The 19,559-nt window shown below is 34.8% G+C and overlaps 2 protein-coding genes across 6 annotated transcripts in view; both read left to right on the plus strand.

The window, feature by feature from the left end:
• C1GALT1 (core 1 synthase, glycoprotein-N-acetylgalactosamine 3-beta-galactosyltransferase 1) overlaps window positions 1–15,047 on the plus strand; it is a 41,649-nt gene extending 26,602 nt beyond the window's left edge. For all 4 annotated transcript variants that reach the window (XM_067042554.1, XM_059074734.2, XM_059074736.2 and 1 more), the window contains 3 exons: window positions 283–519; window positions 3,673–4,340; window positions 10,100–15,047. In XM_067042554.1, the coding sequence (XP_066898655.1) occupies window positions 300–519; window positions 3,673–4,340; window positions 10,100–10,318 (1,107 nt within the window). In that variant the 5' untranslated portion in view covers window positions 283–299 and the 3' untranslated portion in view covers window positions 10,319–15,047. The remainder of the gene's footprint in view (window positions 1–282; window positions 520–3,672; window positions 4,341–10,099) is intronic.
• MIOS (meiosis regulator for oocyte development) overlaps window positions 1–19,559 on the plus strand; it is a 325,043-nt gene that overhangs the window by 26,497 nt on the left and 278,987 nt on the right. The window lies entirely within an intron of this gene.

Consider the following 19,559-nt stretch of genomic DNA (forward strand, 5'->3'; position numbering starts at 1 on the left):
AGAAGAACAGGAAATTCCGTGTGTAAATACTGACATATTTGCCCGTGCCCCACCAGGGCAGTGGTCCTCCTAGTTGATACTCGTTTATTTTATTGAATTGTTCAGACTGTGTGATTTCGCAGCAAATAGAGGGACAAAAGTTAAATACTCTTAGATATGTTCTCCTGTATGAAAGGAATTAACTTCCCAGTATAACTACCAGTATAACTAAAAGTTATCAGTCCTTACTCTTACTATTTATGTTGCTTTATAATTTATGACATCCTAATTTTTTTCTTACAGAAATACATTTTCGGGAAATGGCCTCTAAATCATGGCTGAATTTTTTAACCTTCCTTTGTGGATCAGCAATCGGATTTGTTTTATGTTCTCAGCTACTTAGTATTTTTTGGGGAGAACAGAGGGACCTCCAGCCTAATATTCTTCATAATGATCCTCATGCTAGGCATTCAGATGATAATGAACAGAATCATCTAGAAGGACAGATGAACTTTGATGCAGATGCTAGCCAACATAAAGGTATGGCTTACTTTATTAAGGAGTAAACAGAAACCATATTTTTCAATCTGTTTAAGTGTTGAGAGAATTGGAAAAAGTTCTTTATATGAATTTTATTATATCACTATATCTTTTGATGAAAATGAGCTTAATTCTAGATATTAATTGACAGTTCTTGGTTTGCCTCAGGCGAAGGAAATTGCTGAAACCCAGATTTATTTAGGGTGTAAGATATTAACTTTGAATTTATTTTTAAATAGAAATAGTTCAGAAATCATAATTTGGGGGAAAGCAAGACTTTCAAGTTATATTTGTTTCTCAAAATTTTAATTTTGTTATCATGGTTCATATCTATCTCTTTGGTTTTTGCTATCATCTTGTTTTAATCTTGTTTTTTACTTAGTCTTGTTCTAGAAAAGCTCAAGAGGTATATATAAATCTCAATTTATATTTTATCAGTAGCTAACGTAACTAATCTTTTCTTGTTTTGAGAGGCATAAAAAATTAGGGAAGTAGAAAACTAGGAATGTGTTAAATATAATGACTTCATTTTCTCCTGGTCTTCTGCCTCTATCCAGATGTTCTGAATTATGTCCTCTATGTGCCCCTTAAATGTTGGTTTTCTCCAAGTTTCTGTCCTTTGGCTCTTTCTTTGCCTGTGTGATGTCATCAATCCCCATAATTTTAGTTTCCATCTGTTCCTTGCTGGCTTTACCTTAGCCCAGTTCCAGACACTACAAGAAGACATTCAGAATTCAAAGATCTCTGCAAATTGTGATTTATTTGACAGAAAAGAATACAGCAGCTTGAAAAACTATTGGAATTCTGGAATACAGAGGGTCCCCCATTAAGGGTTTTTTCTCTTATCTTTTTGGCAGTAAATTGCTTCTTTCCTACCTCTCAAGCTGAGGTTGAGGGCAAGGTATCACATCCTTGTTGAGTTTTATGAACTAGCAAATACATGCATACTATTACAAAGTGTGTCATGTGTGTGAATGTTTATATGACAGTGATTCAGTTCTGAGCAGCCATGTTCTTATCACAGAGCAGTTTAATCATTGTGCACTTGATCTGTATCATTGCTGTAGGTCTTCAGTTGATCAGTTGGAGCCAGGCTTCTGTACTCCTGGTAGGCTGTACTAGATCGGCCTCACTGCAGGCACATATATTAGGATCTACTTGTCCTACCTGATGGTCCACAGAATGTGGGGTATGCTAGAGGTCTGTTTCTCTCAGACTTAACATGTGTAAATCACACTCCTTTTCCTTTATAATCCTAAAATTCGTTCTTCCTCCTATTTTTATATAGCTCATTACTTTCTGCCTAAGCCAGAAACTATGAAGTTGTGGTAGGTGCTTTCCTTTGCTTACCAATCAATCCTGTTTCTCATAAATTCTAACAGTCTGCTTCTTTACCATTTTTTAGGTTACTTCTCTCAATCTGTAGCACGCTTCCCCTAGTTCAGGCCATATATCCATGTAACTGCTCTTAAGCAAACTTCACCATGCCTTTTGTCCTTTCTCCTGGTGAGCTTCATTTAAAGACCTAATTTTTGCATCATCTCTTTTTTTTCCTGATATTGCTTTATATCCCCTTCTCTATTCTAGCCAACGTCCCATTCTACTGTTCTATAGTGTTGATAAGACATTGCTTTATTTTACCCTCAGCACATTGAAACCTTCATACATACCTCTGTTATAGCATTTCTAGTATATGGCAAGTATTGGTTTGCATGCCAAGCTCCCATGCTAGAATGAATTCTTCTGTAGCAGGACATGTGTCTTATTCATCTTTTTATCTCCTGTACCAGCACATGCCTACTACAGAGTAATGAATGAATGAATAATTGAAAGAATGAGAAAGACTACCAGATTCCAGCAGTAGGGAGAAGGATGTCTTGCTCTAAGTGAAACATATTGGGGATTGCTCCTTCTACCTCTTTCCCCACCATCCAGGATTTGGTATATCTGTACAGCTAAGAGATTGGGCTCCTCCAGTATATGAAATGTGAATGCTCTCTGACTGAAAAGAGGGTAATTTTCTCTGTTTTTGGATTGTGAATTCTTGATATTCAGAGGGACATGAGAATATTTTCATGCCCTGCCCAATCTTTCATTCTCCTCCCTCTCCATCAGTTAACTAGAAATTTATGCCTCCAGTTGTTAATTTTTTGCAGGGCTGAGCTTTTATAACTCACTGGTTGACCTGAACTTTAAGAATGTTTCCTCAGGATTCTGCCTAGAGCATTGCTACACAAAGTGAGGTTTTGCAGAACTCACGCTGGTCCACAACTAAATAAGTATTAAAATCAGGATTAAATAGTTAGAAACCTTTATGGTAATTTGACAATAATTTTGAATAAATCTAGAAATAAAAACTTTGGGCTTGTATTTTATATTTATTTTTAAATTTTTATTTTATTAGTAATTCATTTTTAACATATTTACAGAAGTATAGGTCTCTAACTATTGGAAATAAAAATTGATCCTTCACCAAGCACTGATCTGGATTATCATAGTTGGATTCTTCCTCTAGAGCAGTGTTACTCAAAACGTAGCCTTGGCCTGGCAGCCTGTGAACTGTTTGTTACCTGTCTGCATCCTAATAAGGTTCTCGCACCAGGATGTAACTCAGTTAAGCTCACTGCTGAGTTAAGTGGGCGTTTTGACAGGTTGCAGTAAAACTTCCTTGATGAAAGAAGTAACATGTTGCTTTATATTCTGGCATAGGCTAGACAATCTTGAAAATACTACCTCTACCTGTTCTTCTGTTCTGTTTCTCACTGTTAAATTTGCATTTTGGAATAAGGTATGTTACTGTAAGAAGTAATCTCTGCTTTGTATTAACTCCTCTTCTTCGAACTGGGGTAGTCATGAAAGCATTTTTAAAACCACCTCAGGGTACTTGTAGAAATTCTTAACACTAGACTCTTGTGGACTCCAAAATGAACTGCTACTTCATTAGTTTGTCTTTCCTGCCCTTCAGAAGCTTATTCACAGCAGTGAGAAATTCCTGTCAATGTTCTGTTTCTTTCAGCTAAATCACTAATGGTAAAGAGGTATATGGGTGGGGGGAGGGGTCTTTGAAATTGTTCAAGAAAATGTCTTCTTTGGTTTAATTTATTTGGATTTTCCAGCTCTGTAAATTAACTTTAAAAAATTTCTGTTTAATAGATGAGAACACTGACATCGCCGAAAACCTCTATCAGAAGGTTAAAATTCTTTGCTGGGTAATGACAGGGCCTCAAAATCTAGAGAAAAAGGCTAAACACGTCAAAGCTACATGGGCCCAGCGTTGTAATAAAGTGTTATTTATGAGTTCAGAAGAAAATAAAGACTTCCCTGCTGTGGGATTAAAAACCAGAGAAGGCAGAGACCAACTATACTGGAAAACAATTAAAGCTTTTCAGTATGTTCATGATCATTATTTAGAAGATGCTGATTGGTTTATGAAAGCAGATGATGATACATATGTTATATTAGATAACTTGAGATGGCTTCTCTCAAAATACAACCCTGAAGAACCCATTTACTTTGGGAGAAGATTTAAGCCCTATGTAAAGCAGGGCTACATGAGTGGAGGAGCGGGATATGTACTGAGCAAAGAAGCCTTGAAGAGATTTGTTGATGCATTTAAAACAGACAAATGTACGCATAGTTCCTCCATTGAAGATTTAGCACTGGGGAGATGCATGGAAATTATAAATGTAGAAGCAGGAGATTCCAGAGATACCACTGGAAAAGAAACTTTTCATCCCTTTGTACCAGAGCACCATTTAATTAAGGGTTATCTGCCTAGAACCTTTTGGTACTGGAATTATAACTATTATCCTCCTGTAGAGGTAAGTTTAGAACTTTTATTATTGTATAAATACTTAGACTGACTTTTGTTTACTTTAAAAAAAAACTAATAATGCATGTGTTTCTTTAGTATCAATAACTAAGAATCTACCTTAGTCTTTTTATATCGAATGGCAGTATAACAGAGTAGATGAGAACAAAGGTGTCGGCAGTGGTAATTCAACAAAAATTCATACTACTGTATGCCAGGCACTAAGAATATAGCAGTAAATATGGCCAAGTTCCAGTTCTTATGAACCTTACATTCTGGATGAGGAGAGACATACAATGAACAGGCAGACAAGTCAAGTTATAGTATGATTTTAGGTAGTGGCAAGTGCCTTGAAGAACACTAAAGCCAGGTAAGAGGACGGAGAGTGACCCAGAGTGGAATGGGGTACTGTAGTTTAGGCAATTAAGGAAGACTTCTCTAAAGGGTAACTTTTGAACAGAAACCTGAGTGAGGTTAGAAAGTAGGCTATGGGAAGATCTGGGTAAAGAGCCTTCACGTCTTTAGGAACAACGCATGAAAAGACTTTGAGGTTTAGAAAGACCTACGTTCAAATCCTGCTGTCCAACCTAATAGCTGAATGACCTTGGATGGAAAGAATTTGCCTAACTCCTGAGCCTAAGTTTCCTCATTTGTAAGATGGATCTGATGTACCTGTCTCACTCAATGGTAATTACGGTGTAGGACCATGTCTATTGCACAGTGAGCACCTAATAAGTCCTAGATCTCACTTGACACCTTAGCTTACATTCCTGAGAATTTTATCTAAAATACATTATTTTACTAAATATTTCAGATGTATAGCTAAATATTTGAGAAGGATATACTATTTTGTACTCAACAACCAGCCTTACCAAATATTAATCTTTTGTCACATTTGCTTCAGAATTCTTTTTTTTAAAGAAAAAGATATAGAACTAGGTGAGGCCTATGTACCCTCCTCAGTCCAGTTCTCTTACCTCCTTCCTCAGAGTTACCCACTATCATGAGTTTAGTACTTATAATAACCATGCGTGTTTTTATATTTTTCCTACATGTTCATGAATCCATAAATAATATATAGGATATTGTTTTGCAGGTCTTTAAATAAGTGGAATTATACTTCATGTATACTTGAACCATATGCCTTTTTCACACATTGAAATTTATCAACATTAATGTATGTATCTGCTTCATTAATTTAGACTGCTGTGTCATAATCTAATATATGAATATACTGTAACTTACCCATTCTTCAGCCGATGTATATTTAGTAGGCTGTTGCCGGTTTTTCACTATATGAGCATTGCAGCAGTGAATGACTGGAGACCGGGAGTCATGAAACCTAGCTTTTAGACTCAGTTCTCTTGTTGATTAATATGTCTCAAGGCAAGTCACTAGTGCTCTTCACCTTCTTTCCTCTGGCCCTAAGGTACAAATAATACACTTTGTGCCACCTTTCTCTTCTTCACGAGCCAATGTTTTCAGATCATCATCTAGAACAGTGATTCTCAACCAGGGGCTTCTTTGCTTCCCAGAGGACAATTGGCAAAATCTGGAGACCTTTTTGCTTAACTTAGCAGTTGCTACTGGCACCTAATGTATAGAAACCCACGAGACTGTAAACCCACTAGGTGCTAAACATTCCACAATGCACAGGACAGCCCTTACAACAAAGATTATCCAGCCCAAAATGTCAACAGCACTGTGTTTTCAAAACCTTGACGTAGAATATCTGACCCAAGCTTTAAGCTATCAGCTTTAAAAAGGAAAACTTGAAGCAAATCACTACCGTTTCAGCTCTCAACCACCAGTGTCCTCTTGTTACTTACACAGAAATGATAGCTAATCCTTACAGCAATCCTGCATTTAAGAGGGGACAAAACTGGGGCTCAGGAAAATCAAGTAACTGATCTATCCTGCTAAGTAGCCTAGGCAGTATTGCAAATCCACTCTGGTTTTAAAAACTTGTGTTATTTCCATCATGAGCATCCCTCTCTGATTAATGGGATATGTGCCTGCAAAAGGAGGGTAGGGGATATGTTAGAATAAATATTCTTTTGCTGGGATAAATTCCACTTGAATAAACATTTTAAAGCACAGTTTTATGTAATGAGGTTGTTTGAAACCATATGCTAGCATCTTATTGCTATTAGAGATGCAAGAATTTCCTAAACTATAAAACAGATGTATTCCCAAGTGTGCTTTTGATAGTCTATTTTTGTGTTGGTTTTAGTGAGGTACTACTTTGGATGCTTCTGTAGTGTAAACTTTTCTTAAACCATTCCAAGATTACTTGACCTCTTCCCTTCTTAATTCTGCACCCCTTCCCATACAAAAATATACCCCAACTCAAAAACATTACAAATGCATAATTACAAATACACCTAAATGCATGTAAGATTTTACTAAGAGTATCTGATATTGAGTACACATAACAGTAACAGCAAAGGGACATCATAATTGTCATTATTTTGTAACCAGTAAAATAGCCTACTTTCTCTTTAAGAGTACTGCCCACAGTTCCCACCTACAAATAGGGAATACCCAACAATATCCTTTATATTAACAAAATAAATATTTCTATAATACATATTTTATTTAAATTGTACTAGTTTTTTAAATGGATGGAAAATTTTATGTTCCTTCTATAATAATTTGTGAGTTGTATTGAAGACTGTAAAATAGGCTTGGAAGTTCCAAAATTGACCCAGCCTTCTGATATTGTCTCTTCTCTCTCAGGAGGTTCTATATAAACCCAAAGTGAACTCAAACTTCTGTTATTACTCATCATGTAATAAATTGTCTTCTCTCTGAGGGAGTTACTGTTTTCAAAGCCATCCTGAGTCTCATACATATACTTTCTCTCTCTAGTAATCACTAAAAATACAGTGTAGAAAATTTTTTTCTAGAGGTTAGGGTGTGAGATATTCTAGTTGATCAAAGAGTTATGTTCTTAAGCTGGTTGTTCAGAACTTTGCATGCAGTTCCCTTCTCATACCACCTTCTCACTTCCCTAGAAGTAAGTCTATTCCTAGGAATAAAGTCTGTTCCCTAGGAATAAAGTCTATTCTCTAGGACTACATACAGTCTATTCCCTAGCAGTAGATTTTTCACCAGAAAATTTGCCATCAGTCTTAATACAGTGGATTTAAAATAAGTGGATTTTAAAATATTTTAAAAACTGTCTACTTGTGAAATTGCCTTTTCGTAGGTCAGAAATGATCAAATATGGTTTATTATATTAATTCTTCACTTTTATTTGCATTAACTCTAATCCATTTGAAACTTACTGATATATGGTTCATGTACAGAGCTCTTGATTTTTCCAAATTGTTAACTAATTATTCCAGTACCATTTATTAACTGAGACTTGCTTTCATTACTGATTTTAAAATACCTTCTTTATTATCATTTACTATAGCATTGCTTATAGTAGGATTGGTATCTGAGATTTCAGTTCTGTTGTATTTGGTTTTGGCTCAGTACCATATTGTTTTGAACCTTGTAGCTTTACAAAAATTTTAAGTTATTAAGAGTGTGTCTTCCTGTCCTTTATTTCTCCCTCTCTTTTAAATTGTTTTGGCAACTCTCATGTCTTTATTCTTACGTATAAACTTATTAATTTAGGAACAGTGGACATCTTTGCCCGGGATTTTTTAAGTTCCTTTTAGGTCCCTTAGTAAAGTTTTATACTTTTCTTCAGGTAAATCTTTATTTCTTAAGTATCTCCCTAGGTTTTTAGTATTTTTGTTACTCTTCTACTTGGGCTCTTTTCTTAAAACTTTTTAACTAGTATATACATGAAAGCTTTTTTTTTTTTTTTTTTTTTTAAGCATCTTTAAAATCCGGCTCTGTTCCTGGATTTTTTATTTCTGATGATTTTGCACTCTCGAGTTTTTGGGGTATCCATAATCACATGCAAAGAACTACATATTTCGTTTCTAATAATTTTAGCTGTTTTTTATAGCCTTTTATTGCTTATAAAGCTTAATAATAACAGTATCCTGGCCATCCAGTAAAAAAATAGCACAATAGAGTATAACACAATTAATGCAGTAAATCTTAGCAAAAATATTATTGCATTATTTCAGAGTTATATAAAATTGCTTCCAGAGAGGATCAGTAATTTAATATTAACCACTCTTGTTCTAGTCTTTAGTTTACTATGCACTGGCCACTATCATAGCCACTAACCACATATGACTATTGAGTGTTTGAAGTATGGCTATCAAAATTTAGATGTGCTCAGGTAATAAAAGTCATACTTGATTTCAAGGACTTAGCACAAATAAAAAGAATGATTTCATCAATAATTTAAATATATTGATCACCTATTGAATATTAAGAAAATAATATAGATTTATTCAGTTAAAATATATTCAAATTAATTTCACCTGTTTACTTTTTAAGTATGGCTATTGCATTGTGTGGTTCACATATATCTACTGGACAGAGCTGGTTTGATTATCACAAGTTGACTTATCTGTTTACTTTTCATATTTGTTCCTATTCTTAAATTCCCTAAAGATGTAAAAAGTAGGCACCAGATAATTTTCCAACATCTACATAGTGGTCCAAGAAACCCACATATCCAGTGTTTGTTTCAAAGGAAAGGTCAGAGAAAATACAGTGGACAATTTCTTAATGATTTTTACTGTATTGTAAGCTACATACTTCCAAACATGAATTATTAAATGTTCAATTTAATAGGTCAATATGAATCTTCTCTGGGAACTTGCCAGACTGTTTTTCTCCCTGGGTCCCTGCAAAGACATTAGAGACTTAAGTTTTCTTGGAGTCATCTGAGTGAAACAGTCTCCAGATACCAATTCTGACCCTCAGATGACCTTGTGACTATTTAAGTCTGGGACCAGTTTTTTAAATTTCTGTTTTCTTTATTTTCTTGCTTTCTCATTCCTCTTTGTATGTTTGTTGTATTTTTGTTATTTTGTTTTTGTCTTGTTTTATTTAAATCTGCTCTCATGCCAACTCTATTAGAAGTCTATGAGAATTATATAACTGACCAAAGGTTTAACTTTGACCTACTTACTGAGGGCCACCTGAACTTGCTTACTCTGTCAGTAATAACTAACATTTATTGAGCATTTACTATAGGTAAAGTGTGGTACCAAGTGTGTGACACACGTTGTCTCCTTTAAGTAAGCATCTTTTGAACATGGGGAAATTGAAGCTTATAGAGATTAAGTAACTTGCCCAAGATTATATACTAGTAGGCAAAATTTAGACTCAAACCTAGGTGTGACTCAACACTTCCTCTCTTAAATACTATATTGTTTGGGTTGATGTGTCGATGAAGTATTAGGTTGCAGACACATACTGGGCAAGGCTTTGTAGTCATTGAATGTTCCAAAGGTGTCTTTCTGAGGCTGAGCCAAGCAAAACTTCGTAGTGAGAAAGTTATGAAGAGAAAGCAAAACTTGGAGAAATAGAGCTTTACCCTTTGTATAGCTGACCCTTTTATTTGAAGAGGTCTCAGGCGTTTTCTTTTTTTGCTAATCCATAGGGCATGAGAGAATATTGTTTCAGTTAGATATACTTCAGCAACTTCATGTTTGATTTTAAATCATTGGGAACTCTGAAAACTCTTGGTTTCTTTCACAGGTCTAATAAATTATGTGCCTCTGCTTTACTTTGCCAGCCTTAATGCTTGGATTCTGTTAAAATTAGTGTTTCCTTTATTAGTATTTGAATATTGTATGTTAACAATGTGCTATTTATTAATAATACCTGTTTCCACTACTTTTTTAGGGTCCTGGTTGCTGTTCTGATCTTGCAGTTTCTTTTCACTATGTTGATCCTACAACTATGTATGAGTTAGAATACCTCGTTTATCATCTTCGTCCATATGGTTATTTATACAGATATCAACCTGCCTTACCTGAGAAGATGCTAAAGGAAATAAGTCAAACATACAAAAATGAAGATACAAAAGTAAATCAGGAGCCCTTGAAAGAAAAACATAAATGAATAGAGGTAAAATGTCTAGCATTGCACTGAAGAAGAACTTCTCCATTTCTGATATAGAACACTGGAATCCCAGTGAGGAATTCTTTCTAAGTGAACATTCCATATTAGAAATTTTTCATATGAATGACTGTAAACTGAAGCTTTAAGTGAGCTGTGAAGTCTATTGAAATGTGTTTTGATACAGTAATATATATACCTATATGAAAAACTTGTGTTTTTAAAATGGTGGCCAGGCAGAGGAACTAGAAGAGTTTTTGTTGCCGGTTCCTGACCACATGTATTATTTTCACTGAGAAACTAAAGCAGTTAAATTTGCTAAAACTACACTGTACCATTGTTAGTAACCCACACACGATGCTACACAGATCTGCCTTAAAGAAAATTTAGAAGGAAATATTGTTGCTCAGTGTTGTTTGTAAACTCAAAACATGAGCTTATATTTGCAGTATGATATAAATGAACCAACCCCCCCACACACACACATGCAACTTTTGTCTAATGAAAAGTTTGCTGTGACTATTTATAATTGGCAGTATTTCTTCCAGAATAAGGTAGAATAAGAATGGCACTTGACGTAAAGTGCATTAATAAAACCACATTTTGAAATTGTCATGGGCCTTGACTGTATTATATACTTGGTTCTAATTAATAGTTAATCTTTTACTGAGTCCCTGTTGTCTCTTTCCTAAACATGTTTAACCATTCTTGAATGCCATTCTCAACTATTAATATTTATTTACTGAAAGTATTAATAGCATTCTGTAAACATGCATTTTTAAATATTTGATTCCAAAATTTGCCCATTGTTAATTATGGGTAACTAATAAATAGTAAATGTAATGCTATTTGGGGATGCTTTTCTTACATTAGTGCCACTCTCAGGAATCACTAAGTAACATTTTTAACGGATTATTTAAAACTGTCCAACTACATAATTATAGTTCCTTTCATTCTCATCCTGTTGAGAGATGAGAACTTGTTTGTGCCTTTCATAACTTGTTTAAAGCAGAGTTTTGAGATTCATTTTCAGGTTCTGAGGTGGCTGTTAGTTACACTGGCAGAATAATTTGTGAGATTTTTGACCAGAGTTAATTAAAAAAATTAAAAAACGCAGAGGACTTAAACAAATTGAAATACGTCAGATATTAAAAGACCAAATACTTAGTTTATGAATAACAGCCTGAATTTTGATGCTGACTTATTTGGGGATGATTGTTTTACCAATGGACAGTTGTAAGAGAGCTCAGTCTTGAGGACATCAAAAACACATTAACGTTTTGTTCTAATTTTAGTGACCCTCTATTTAAAGAATTTCGGGAAGGAAAGAAAATTTTAAATTTTTGATGTCTTTAGCAATATCATCTAAGTGTATCATAACAGAATACTTTACAGACTTTCCATAAGATTATCTTAAATATTACAAATAATTTACATTTCTCTTATGTTTTATCATCATGCTAATTTTATGTGGCTGTCATGCCATTGATTCTGCTGCTTAGCTAAATCGTTTATATTTATTGTGCCAAAACATGTCAAAACCATGACCTCTTTCATTCAGTTGTATATTTGAGAGGATGTTCATCTTAGTGGCCAATTATGGATTACTCTACAATATAGTGAAAACTTATACCAGTTTTTACCAATTGAACTGTTTTTTTGTTATTTTCATGATTATATCATCTGCCAAAATTTCAAGGCATTCATTCTATTCTTTGAATAACTCTTTACCTTGGTATGGATAGGAATTTATTTGCAGTCCATACATGCTACTTTTCTGTACTAGAAGTATAAATGGTTTACCATAAACATCCAAAAACCTTAAAATTGATTCATAGGAAATCAACATTGTGATGAATCCTGGGGTCTGAAGTCAGACTGCCTGGGTTTAAATTCTTGCTCCATCACTAGTTTTGTAACCTTGAGCAATTTACTTAATCTCTCTGTGCCTCAATTCCCTCATCTGTAAACTAGGGACAATAATACTACCTACCTCACAGGACTTTTATGAGGATTAAATGAGTGAAAATGTGTATGGTTTTTAAAAACACTGTTTGGCCCAGAGTATGGAGTGCTAAGTATAAAGTTTTCTTATTATTCTTTACCTTGGAGTGTAAATATTTGTTTTAAATGAATGAGAAATCTGCTTTAATCAAATCAGGTATTAAAGGAAATATACATTTCTTATAATAAGTAATAGCTAGTTTTTATTTGATGCCTACTGTATGGCAGGTAATGTGCTTAGATACTCTGTGTTAATCCTCACAAATTGGGGGTTATTCCCATATTATAGATGAGAAAACTGAGGCTCAGAAAACTAAAGTCATTCTCCACTGTCAGAAAGCTACTAAGTAACAGAGCTAGGATTTATACTCGAAGCCTGTGTGTTCTTTGCCCCATGTTAGCCTTGAGGTTAATCATTAGCATTATTTCCATTTTTACTTAATGGCATGTGACATCTGATACATTGGCCAGCAGTAGTCAAATTAACCAGCCAAATTGTCATAGTGGTTCTTAAATAGTGGTTATTATACTCTTGCCTGGGAGCTTGTTAAAACGGAGATTTCAAGACCCGAATTCCAGAAATTTTGATTCTATCATGGGACCCAAGAGTATGCATTCTTACCAGATACCCTTGGGCACTTGTTCTCCACCAGTGTGTAGTCCCAACCAGCATTATCAGCATCACCTGGAAACTTGTTGGTAATGCATCCTCTCATGGGTCTCACCCCAGAGCTACTGAATCAGGAACTCTAGGGGTAGAGGCTAACAATTATGTTTAAACAAGCCCTCCAGGTGAGTCTTATTCAGCATTCCCTAAAACCTGGTGATTCTGATGCAAATCATCCTTGGAACATGCTGAGGATTACTAGCCCCGTAAGTAAGGTTATCTTTCAAAAATTTAGATAAAGCATGTTTTAAATGAGTGTAGTTCAGCATCACACTATAGTAAATGTTAAAAAACTAAAGATAATTTGAAGGGTAAATGGATCATTCATTTTGGCAAAACTCTTTAGCTTCTTTAGAGTTACTAATATCAGGGCCCACAGTAAAATATGAAGTTTAGTAATTTCATATAGGGGCAGAAAAGTTTCAGTAAATACTAAGTATATATTAATTCATTAAAAGCATACTTAAATGAATGTCATAAAAAATGTCCACAACTGTTAGTAAAAAAATGTTAAAGAGGTAGCAAAATACTGTTTATTATATAATGTGCAGAATGTTTTTCTGCCAATTCATACTATCAAAATTTCATTACTTTTCAAGAATCAGTTGACTGTCCTATAGGACCTAATAAAGCAGAAAACTCTCCAAGTATTTGATAGAGCACATAAAACCAGATTTCATGATGATAATGACTTACTGTCTTTTAAGATTTTTGTCGTCTGGGTAAATGATTTTAGTATGGTCTCAAAACAGGCTTTTGCTATTTTACGTTCTCCAATATATACTTGTGTTTTCAAGTGGGAAGTTCATACATGATACAAAGCAGATTTTTATCCCAGAGTTTAATTATTTGTTTTCAAATAAACTTCAGAGGAGTTTTTGTTACTGTAAGAAGATTCGAAAATAAATCACTGACCATTTTTTTTTAAGTATGGTAATTGGATTTGAGCATTAAATTTACTAACTGGTTATTTTCATAATTGTTTGAGTTTTAATTTTTCACTTCCTTGAGCCCGTTATACTGTAGTATTACCAGGTTGTGGCTTGAAAAAAATCCTTCATTTGATTGATTAGATCAAGTCTACCCTTTTATTCATTTAAATTTTCATTTCTTTAAAATATTCTCTGACAATTTCTGCTTCTTTGTATTTATTGCCCTTCTTTATTTCCTTGATAACTAACTTCCATTTTCTAACTACTCTTAATTCTGCCTTCACAAGGTTAATTTGGCTGTTATTAATGATTAGAGTTTGTATGTATCACTTACATTATTTTATACCTATTAACATTAGGTTTCCCTATGAGATTGGAAGTAAAAATTTGTCTAAGAATAATGCCTGCTGGCTCTCAGGATATTTGACCTACTTAAAAGTCTACAATGTTAAACTAATGCTAGATATACAATTAAATGAAGTAAAATTATTTGGATTCTACTACTTCCCAGATTTCCCTTTTCACAAACAAAAAAACCTCATTTGCCTCATCTCTCTACTTATTTATAGTAGGCCTGACAGAAGCATACTTAAGAAATCTAGGGGACAACCTATGGTTTATTTTGTGCTAAATGTAACCTCTATTGATTTTTAAAAGATGGCTTATGTTTATATATTGGAGTTGAAATAGAGATTTAATTCAATTAGAATAAGAAATTTTATAAATTCTCTTTAGAGAAACCAATTCTGAAACTAGTTTCAGAGTTGAATAATGCTCTATTTCAATTCCTTTACTTCTCTAGTTTTTAGTTTATATGTGTTAAGTTTAAATAACTTTGCAGGGCCCTGCAAATTAATAATCCATATAAAGTATATTATTAGAGGGAAACTAATCTTAACTGCTAAGCAGTGTGTTATATCACCCAGTGAACGTTTGTGTTTTGGAATTTTTAAATTATGTAAGGTAATAGTATCATGAATGATTTTAAAATGTCTGGTGACTTGCTTGTTTTAAGTGATCACCAATAAGTCAGAAAAATGTGTTTTTAAATATGTTTTTTAAAGTGCCTTTTGAACATTTTTAAACAATGGATTTAAACAACTGCATAAAATAAATTACCATGTTTAAAGCTGTTTTATCTGATTATTTTTAAATGATGTAAAAGTTGTGGGAGAAACATTGTCTTTAATGGATAGTTTGGGGGTTATTTACCAAAAATATTAAACTATTTTCCCATCAAAGTTATTCAACTTAAATAGGCTTGAATAATTTTTACTGCAACATATATTATTTTTCTTTATTTTTTTTTTTTTTTTTTTTTTTTTTTTTTTTTTTTTGTGGTATGCGGGCCTCTCACTGTTGTGGCCTCTCCCATTGCGGAGCACAGGCTCCGGACGCGCAGGCCTAGCGGCCATGGCTCACGGGCTTAGTTGCTCCGCGGCATGTGGGATCTTCCCGGACCAGGGCACGAACCCGTGTCTCCTGCATCGGCAGGCGGATTCTCAACCACTGCGCCACCAGGGAAGCCCTATTATTTTTCTTTAAAGCAACAAAATATTCCACCTCTGATTTTGAATAATGTGCCTTAAAAAACAGAAACACCTATGCTGTAGGCCAGGTAAGTGTATGTCTGTGTATATATGTGTATAGGTATACATATATGTTATAGAAAGAGGAAGAGATTACTTTTCTATTTCTTGGTATATTTTGATCTGTCATGTACACTGAGAAATTAATTTATTCAACTAATTATTTATTTAAATAATTGTGCCCAGATCTACTAGAAATACAGTGGTGAAGAAAATATACAGGATTTCTGTTCTCCTAGAGCCTTAATTCTACAACTAGACAATAAACAAATTAATAGATGAAGGAACAAGATATTTCAGAGAATGGTGGTAGGAAAATAAAAGAGCGATATGGTAGAGCAATTTTCTGGATGGGGTGTCAGGGAAGACCTCTGAGGTAATATTAGAGCTGACCTGAATGACAGACATTTTATATGCTTCAAAAGGCATTTATGTCTATGAAGTTCTTTGCTCCTACTATGTAAAAAAAAAGTAATAATAATATTTCCCACCTTTGTGTAATCATGCTTTGGGCATATGTGAAGGCTCTTTGAAATGTGATCTATAGGCCAAAAACTGGTTTTAGGCATATTTCATACAAAGCTCAGGTCTATTGATATTAGATCAGCCTGGGACTTTTAGGATATGAATAAAAATTGACGTACCTCTTCCTAAGCAGATTATTACAGATGTTCATAAGGCCCCTGAGGCTAGCCTGTCTGCCTCAATTTTCAGTAACTGCTACCCAATACGCTACTTACTAGTGCCCAAGCACATATATGTATGTACCAACATATATATATACATGCAGTGCCATTTGGATTAAGCAGCTTTAGAAAAGCTAAGGAGATAAATGCTACTTCATGTTGCTTTAGTATCAGAGTTGTACAATTTAACATATCCAGAAAGTCCCATGTTTTCCAGTCAGTGGTGTTTAGTTGTACTTCTACTTAATGTCAGAGAAGAGATTTATTTACCTAAATATATACAGGTTTATTACCTATTTTAAGTTTTCCGAAGGTATAATCCTGGAAGGGATACAAGATTGTTGTTGAATTTATTTTCTCGCTAAAGGAAAGGGCTCTACCCCAAACATTTTATATTAGATCTAATAATGCTGACAATATAGATTGTGCAAATAAAAATTCCTTTACTGTTTAATTAAGACTGAATGAACATTTAACAACTGGAGTTAAGCCACATTGACATTCTCCAGATAAGTCTGTATTAATAAACCATGAAAGTAAACTTTGTTTTGCCATAAGTTTGATTTGTTGCTAATTAATGTTTATTTTGCCTAGAACTTTAACTACCATAGTTCTTTTTTTTAAAACATCTTTATTGGAGTATAACTGTTTTACAATGGTGTGTTAGTTTCTGCTTTACAACAAAGTGAATCAGTTATACATATACATATGTTCCCATATCTCTTCCCTCTTGCATCTCCCTCCCTCCCACCCTCCCTATCCCACCCCTCTAGGTGGTCACAAAGCACAGAGCTGATCTCCCTGTGCACTACCATAGTTCTTAAAACTATCTTTGTGTTGCATCATTTCTTCTGCCAAAAGAACCACCCATTATTTCTGCTAGTGTTTCTTATATTCTGTTTTAGATATTTATTTTTTCCAGGACTGAAAATTTGTCCAGGGCATTTACACTTTTTTTCTCCTATATATTGCCTCTGTATAGTGCAGTTGAATACACCTGTTTACTTTGCGTTCATGAAATACACATTGTTTTTATTTATTTTTTATGAGATTCAGTCCTAGGACTTTAACTATTTGAGTTTTCAAATGAATGTGTAGTTGAAAGATTAACAGTAGTTCCTCATTTGTAGAACTGCTAGATAATGTGTCAACATAGAATTAGAGTGCAGTGTCTTAGGCTTAACAACTAATCGTTCTGATTTTTGTCAGCTTCAAATCTTGTTTTATAGAACTTTAAACTGAATTGTCTTTCCTCCTCCTATTCCTGTTAACACTGGAATCATACTCCTCGTAGCATTTCGGTTGAATTTCACTTTCCATTATTTTTGTTGTTAGATTGTAGAGAAATGGTAATAAAATCTAGAAAGGAGTTTGAGAGAGAAGTGATGATTCAACATTTTCTTTAGTTTTATGCAAGGCTGTCTTCCTTGTATCTGTATTGTTCAGTGGGGTGTATGTGTGCATGTGTGTGAGAGACAGGAATAGAAAGGTGTGATTATTTTAATAGTTGGATTTTTTCTTTAAAATGTTGAAACTTGCTTTTTTATGCTGTTTAGGTTTACATAATAATTTTATTTGATAAGGTGAAAGTATATGCTTAGAAAAAATAGGCATAGAAATGATTAATTGTTTATAAAAATTTTTATAAACCTACTTGCCTGGTTGAATTTTCCCTCTCTTCTTGCCTGTGAACTTCTGGCTCTTTGAACCTTCCCCTATTGTTTTCGTCTCTCATTCCATGTCTTTTCTTTTTTCCTCTTCTTCCCATTGGCAGCAATTCTTTTGTTTCTTTAGACTTTTTATTGACCCCATTTTCTATCAGCAGGTGTGTTTTAAAGACTTTTAAAAATCACAAACCTTTTGTGAATTTCAGTTCCCTCTCACCAGCTGAAGGAACTTTCCCAGAATTAACAGAAAGGAGAAGGAAAATTTCCTAGAATTAACAGAAAAGCCTCATCAAAATCCTAGAATTTTCTCTTCTGTGGAAATGTTTTCTTCTAGAACCTGCCCCCCAAAAATATGGGTGCATTTTTTAAATACTTGAAAACCAGTGAGAATCTGCCTTATTTTTAACCCCAAATTGATAGCATCTTGTCTGGCAAAAGTGGTTCGTGAGGTTTTGAGTGTCGTTCGTTGTGGCAGAGGTAGATCTTAGGAACAGAATCGCAAGTATTTTTCTACTTTATTTGAAACAGTGAGGCAGAGGATTCTCCTTTGGTTGGCCATTGCCTGTTTCTTTGGGCACTGTCATCTTGGGCTGTGACTTCCTCCTACTATCGTGTTTGGCCCTGAAGAAGGAACTTTCCTCTCCCTTATTACCACAGCAAAGCAGAGACCAGACATTCCTGAGTGTTCCAGAATAACAGAAGAAAAAGTCCAGAGAATAATATATATGAGAGCTGCCCAGATCCAGTGGGACCCTCTTGCCTCTCACCAAGCTGTCTTTTCCTTGCCACCTGTTTCCAAGGCACCAGAGGTAGCTGAACCACCCCTATTAGAACATTCCAGATACTACCGCATCTTTAAGAGTGTCAGCCAAGTTGACATCTACCCTGTGAAAAATGAGGAAGCTCTCCCTTCACCCCAGTCTAAAGCTCTCATGCTTCACTTCCTGCTGGAGAGCTGACCCCTCCCCTGGGAAACTGACAGTGGAAACATTCACTTTCTTCAGAGGAAATGCCATCTTCACCCAGAGAAGTTTGGTCTGGATTTGTGCCCAATATGGAAATACCCAGTAATCTGACTTTAGTGTATTTCATGAAACCTGTATTGTTTGTTCTTAAATAAATCACATTTGGAGCAGCAACGGCCAAACCCAGGTGAGGCTACACCAGGCTGAATTCTGTTCCTGTTTCATCTCACTGCATTAAGGGTTTCCAACATGTCTTAGGATCCTATTTCAGCTAGGCTCACTTCACGATAATACTAATACTAATACTAATGAGCTTTGAAACTTAACAGAAGTTAACTTCTGTTATAACTTCATTTATAATTTCATTTATAACTTCATTTATATCATGTTCCTTTTTTAAAATTTAATTTTAAAGAATTTTTTTTTAATTTATTTATTTTGGGCCATGTCAGGTCTTAGTTGTGGCACGCGGGATCTTTTGCTGCAGCACGTGGGCTCTTCGTTGTGGTACACGGGCTTCTCTCTAGTTGTGGTGGCGGGTTTTCTCTCTAGTTGTGGCTTGCAGGCTCCAGGGCACGTGGGCTCTGAAGTTGTGGCTCACAGGTTCCAGAGCACCTGGGCTCTGTAGTTTGCGGCACGTGGGCTCTAGTTGAGGCTCACGAGCTCAGTAGTTGTGGCACGTGGGCTTAGTTGCCCCACGGCATGTGGGATCTTAGTTCCCTGACCAGGGATCG

Source organism: Kogia breviceps, chromosome 9 (assembly GCF_026419965.1).
Source record: "Kogia breviceps isolate mKogBre1 chromosome 9, mKogBre1 haplotype 1, whole genome shotgun sequence".
Classification (NCBI taxonomy): domain Eukaryota; kingdom Metazoa; phylum Chordata; class Mammalia; order Artiodactyla; family Physeteridae; genus Kogia; species Kogia breviceps.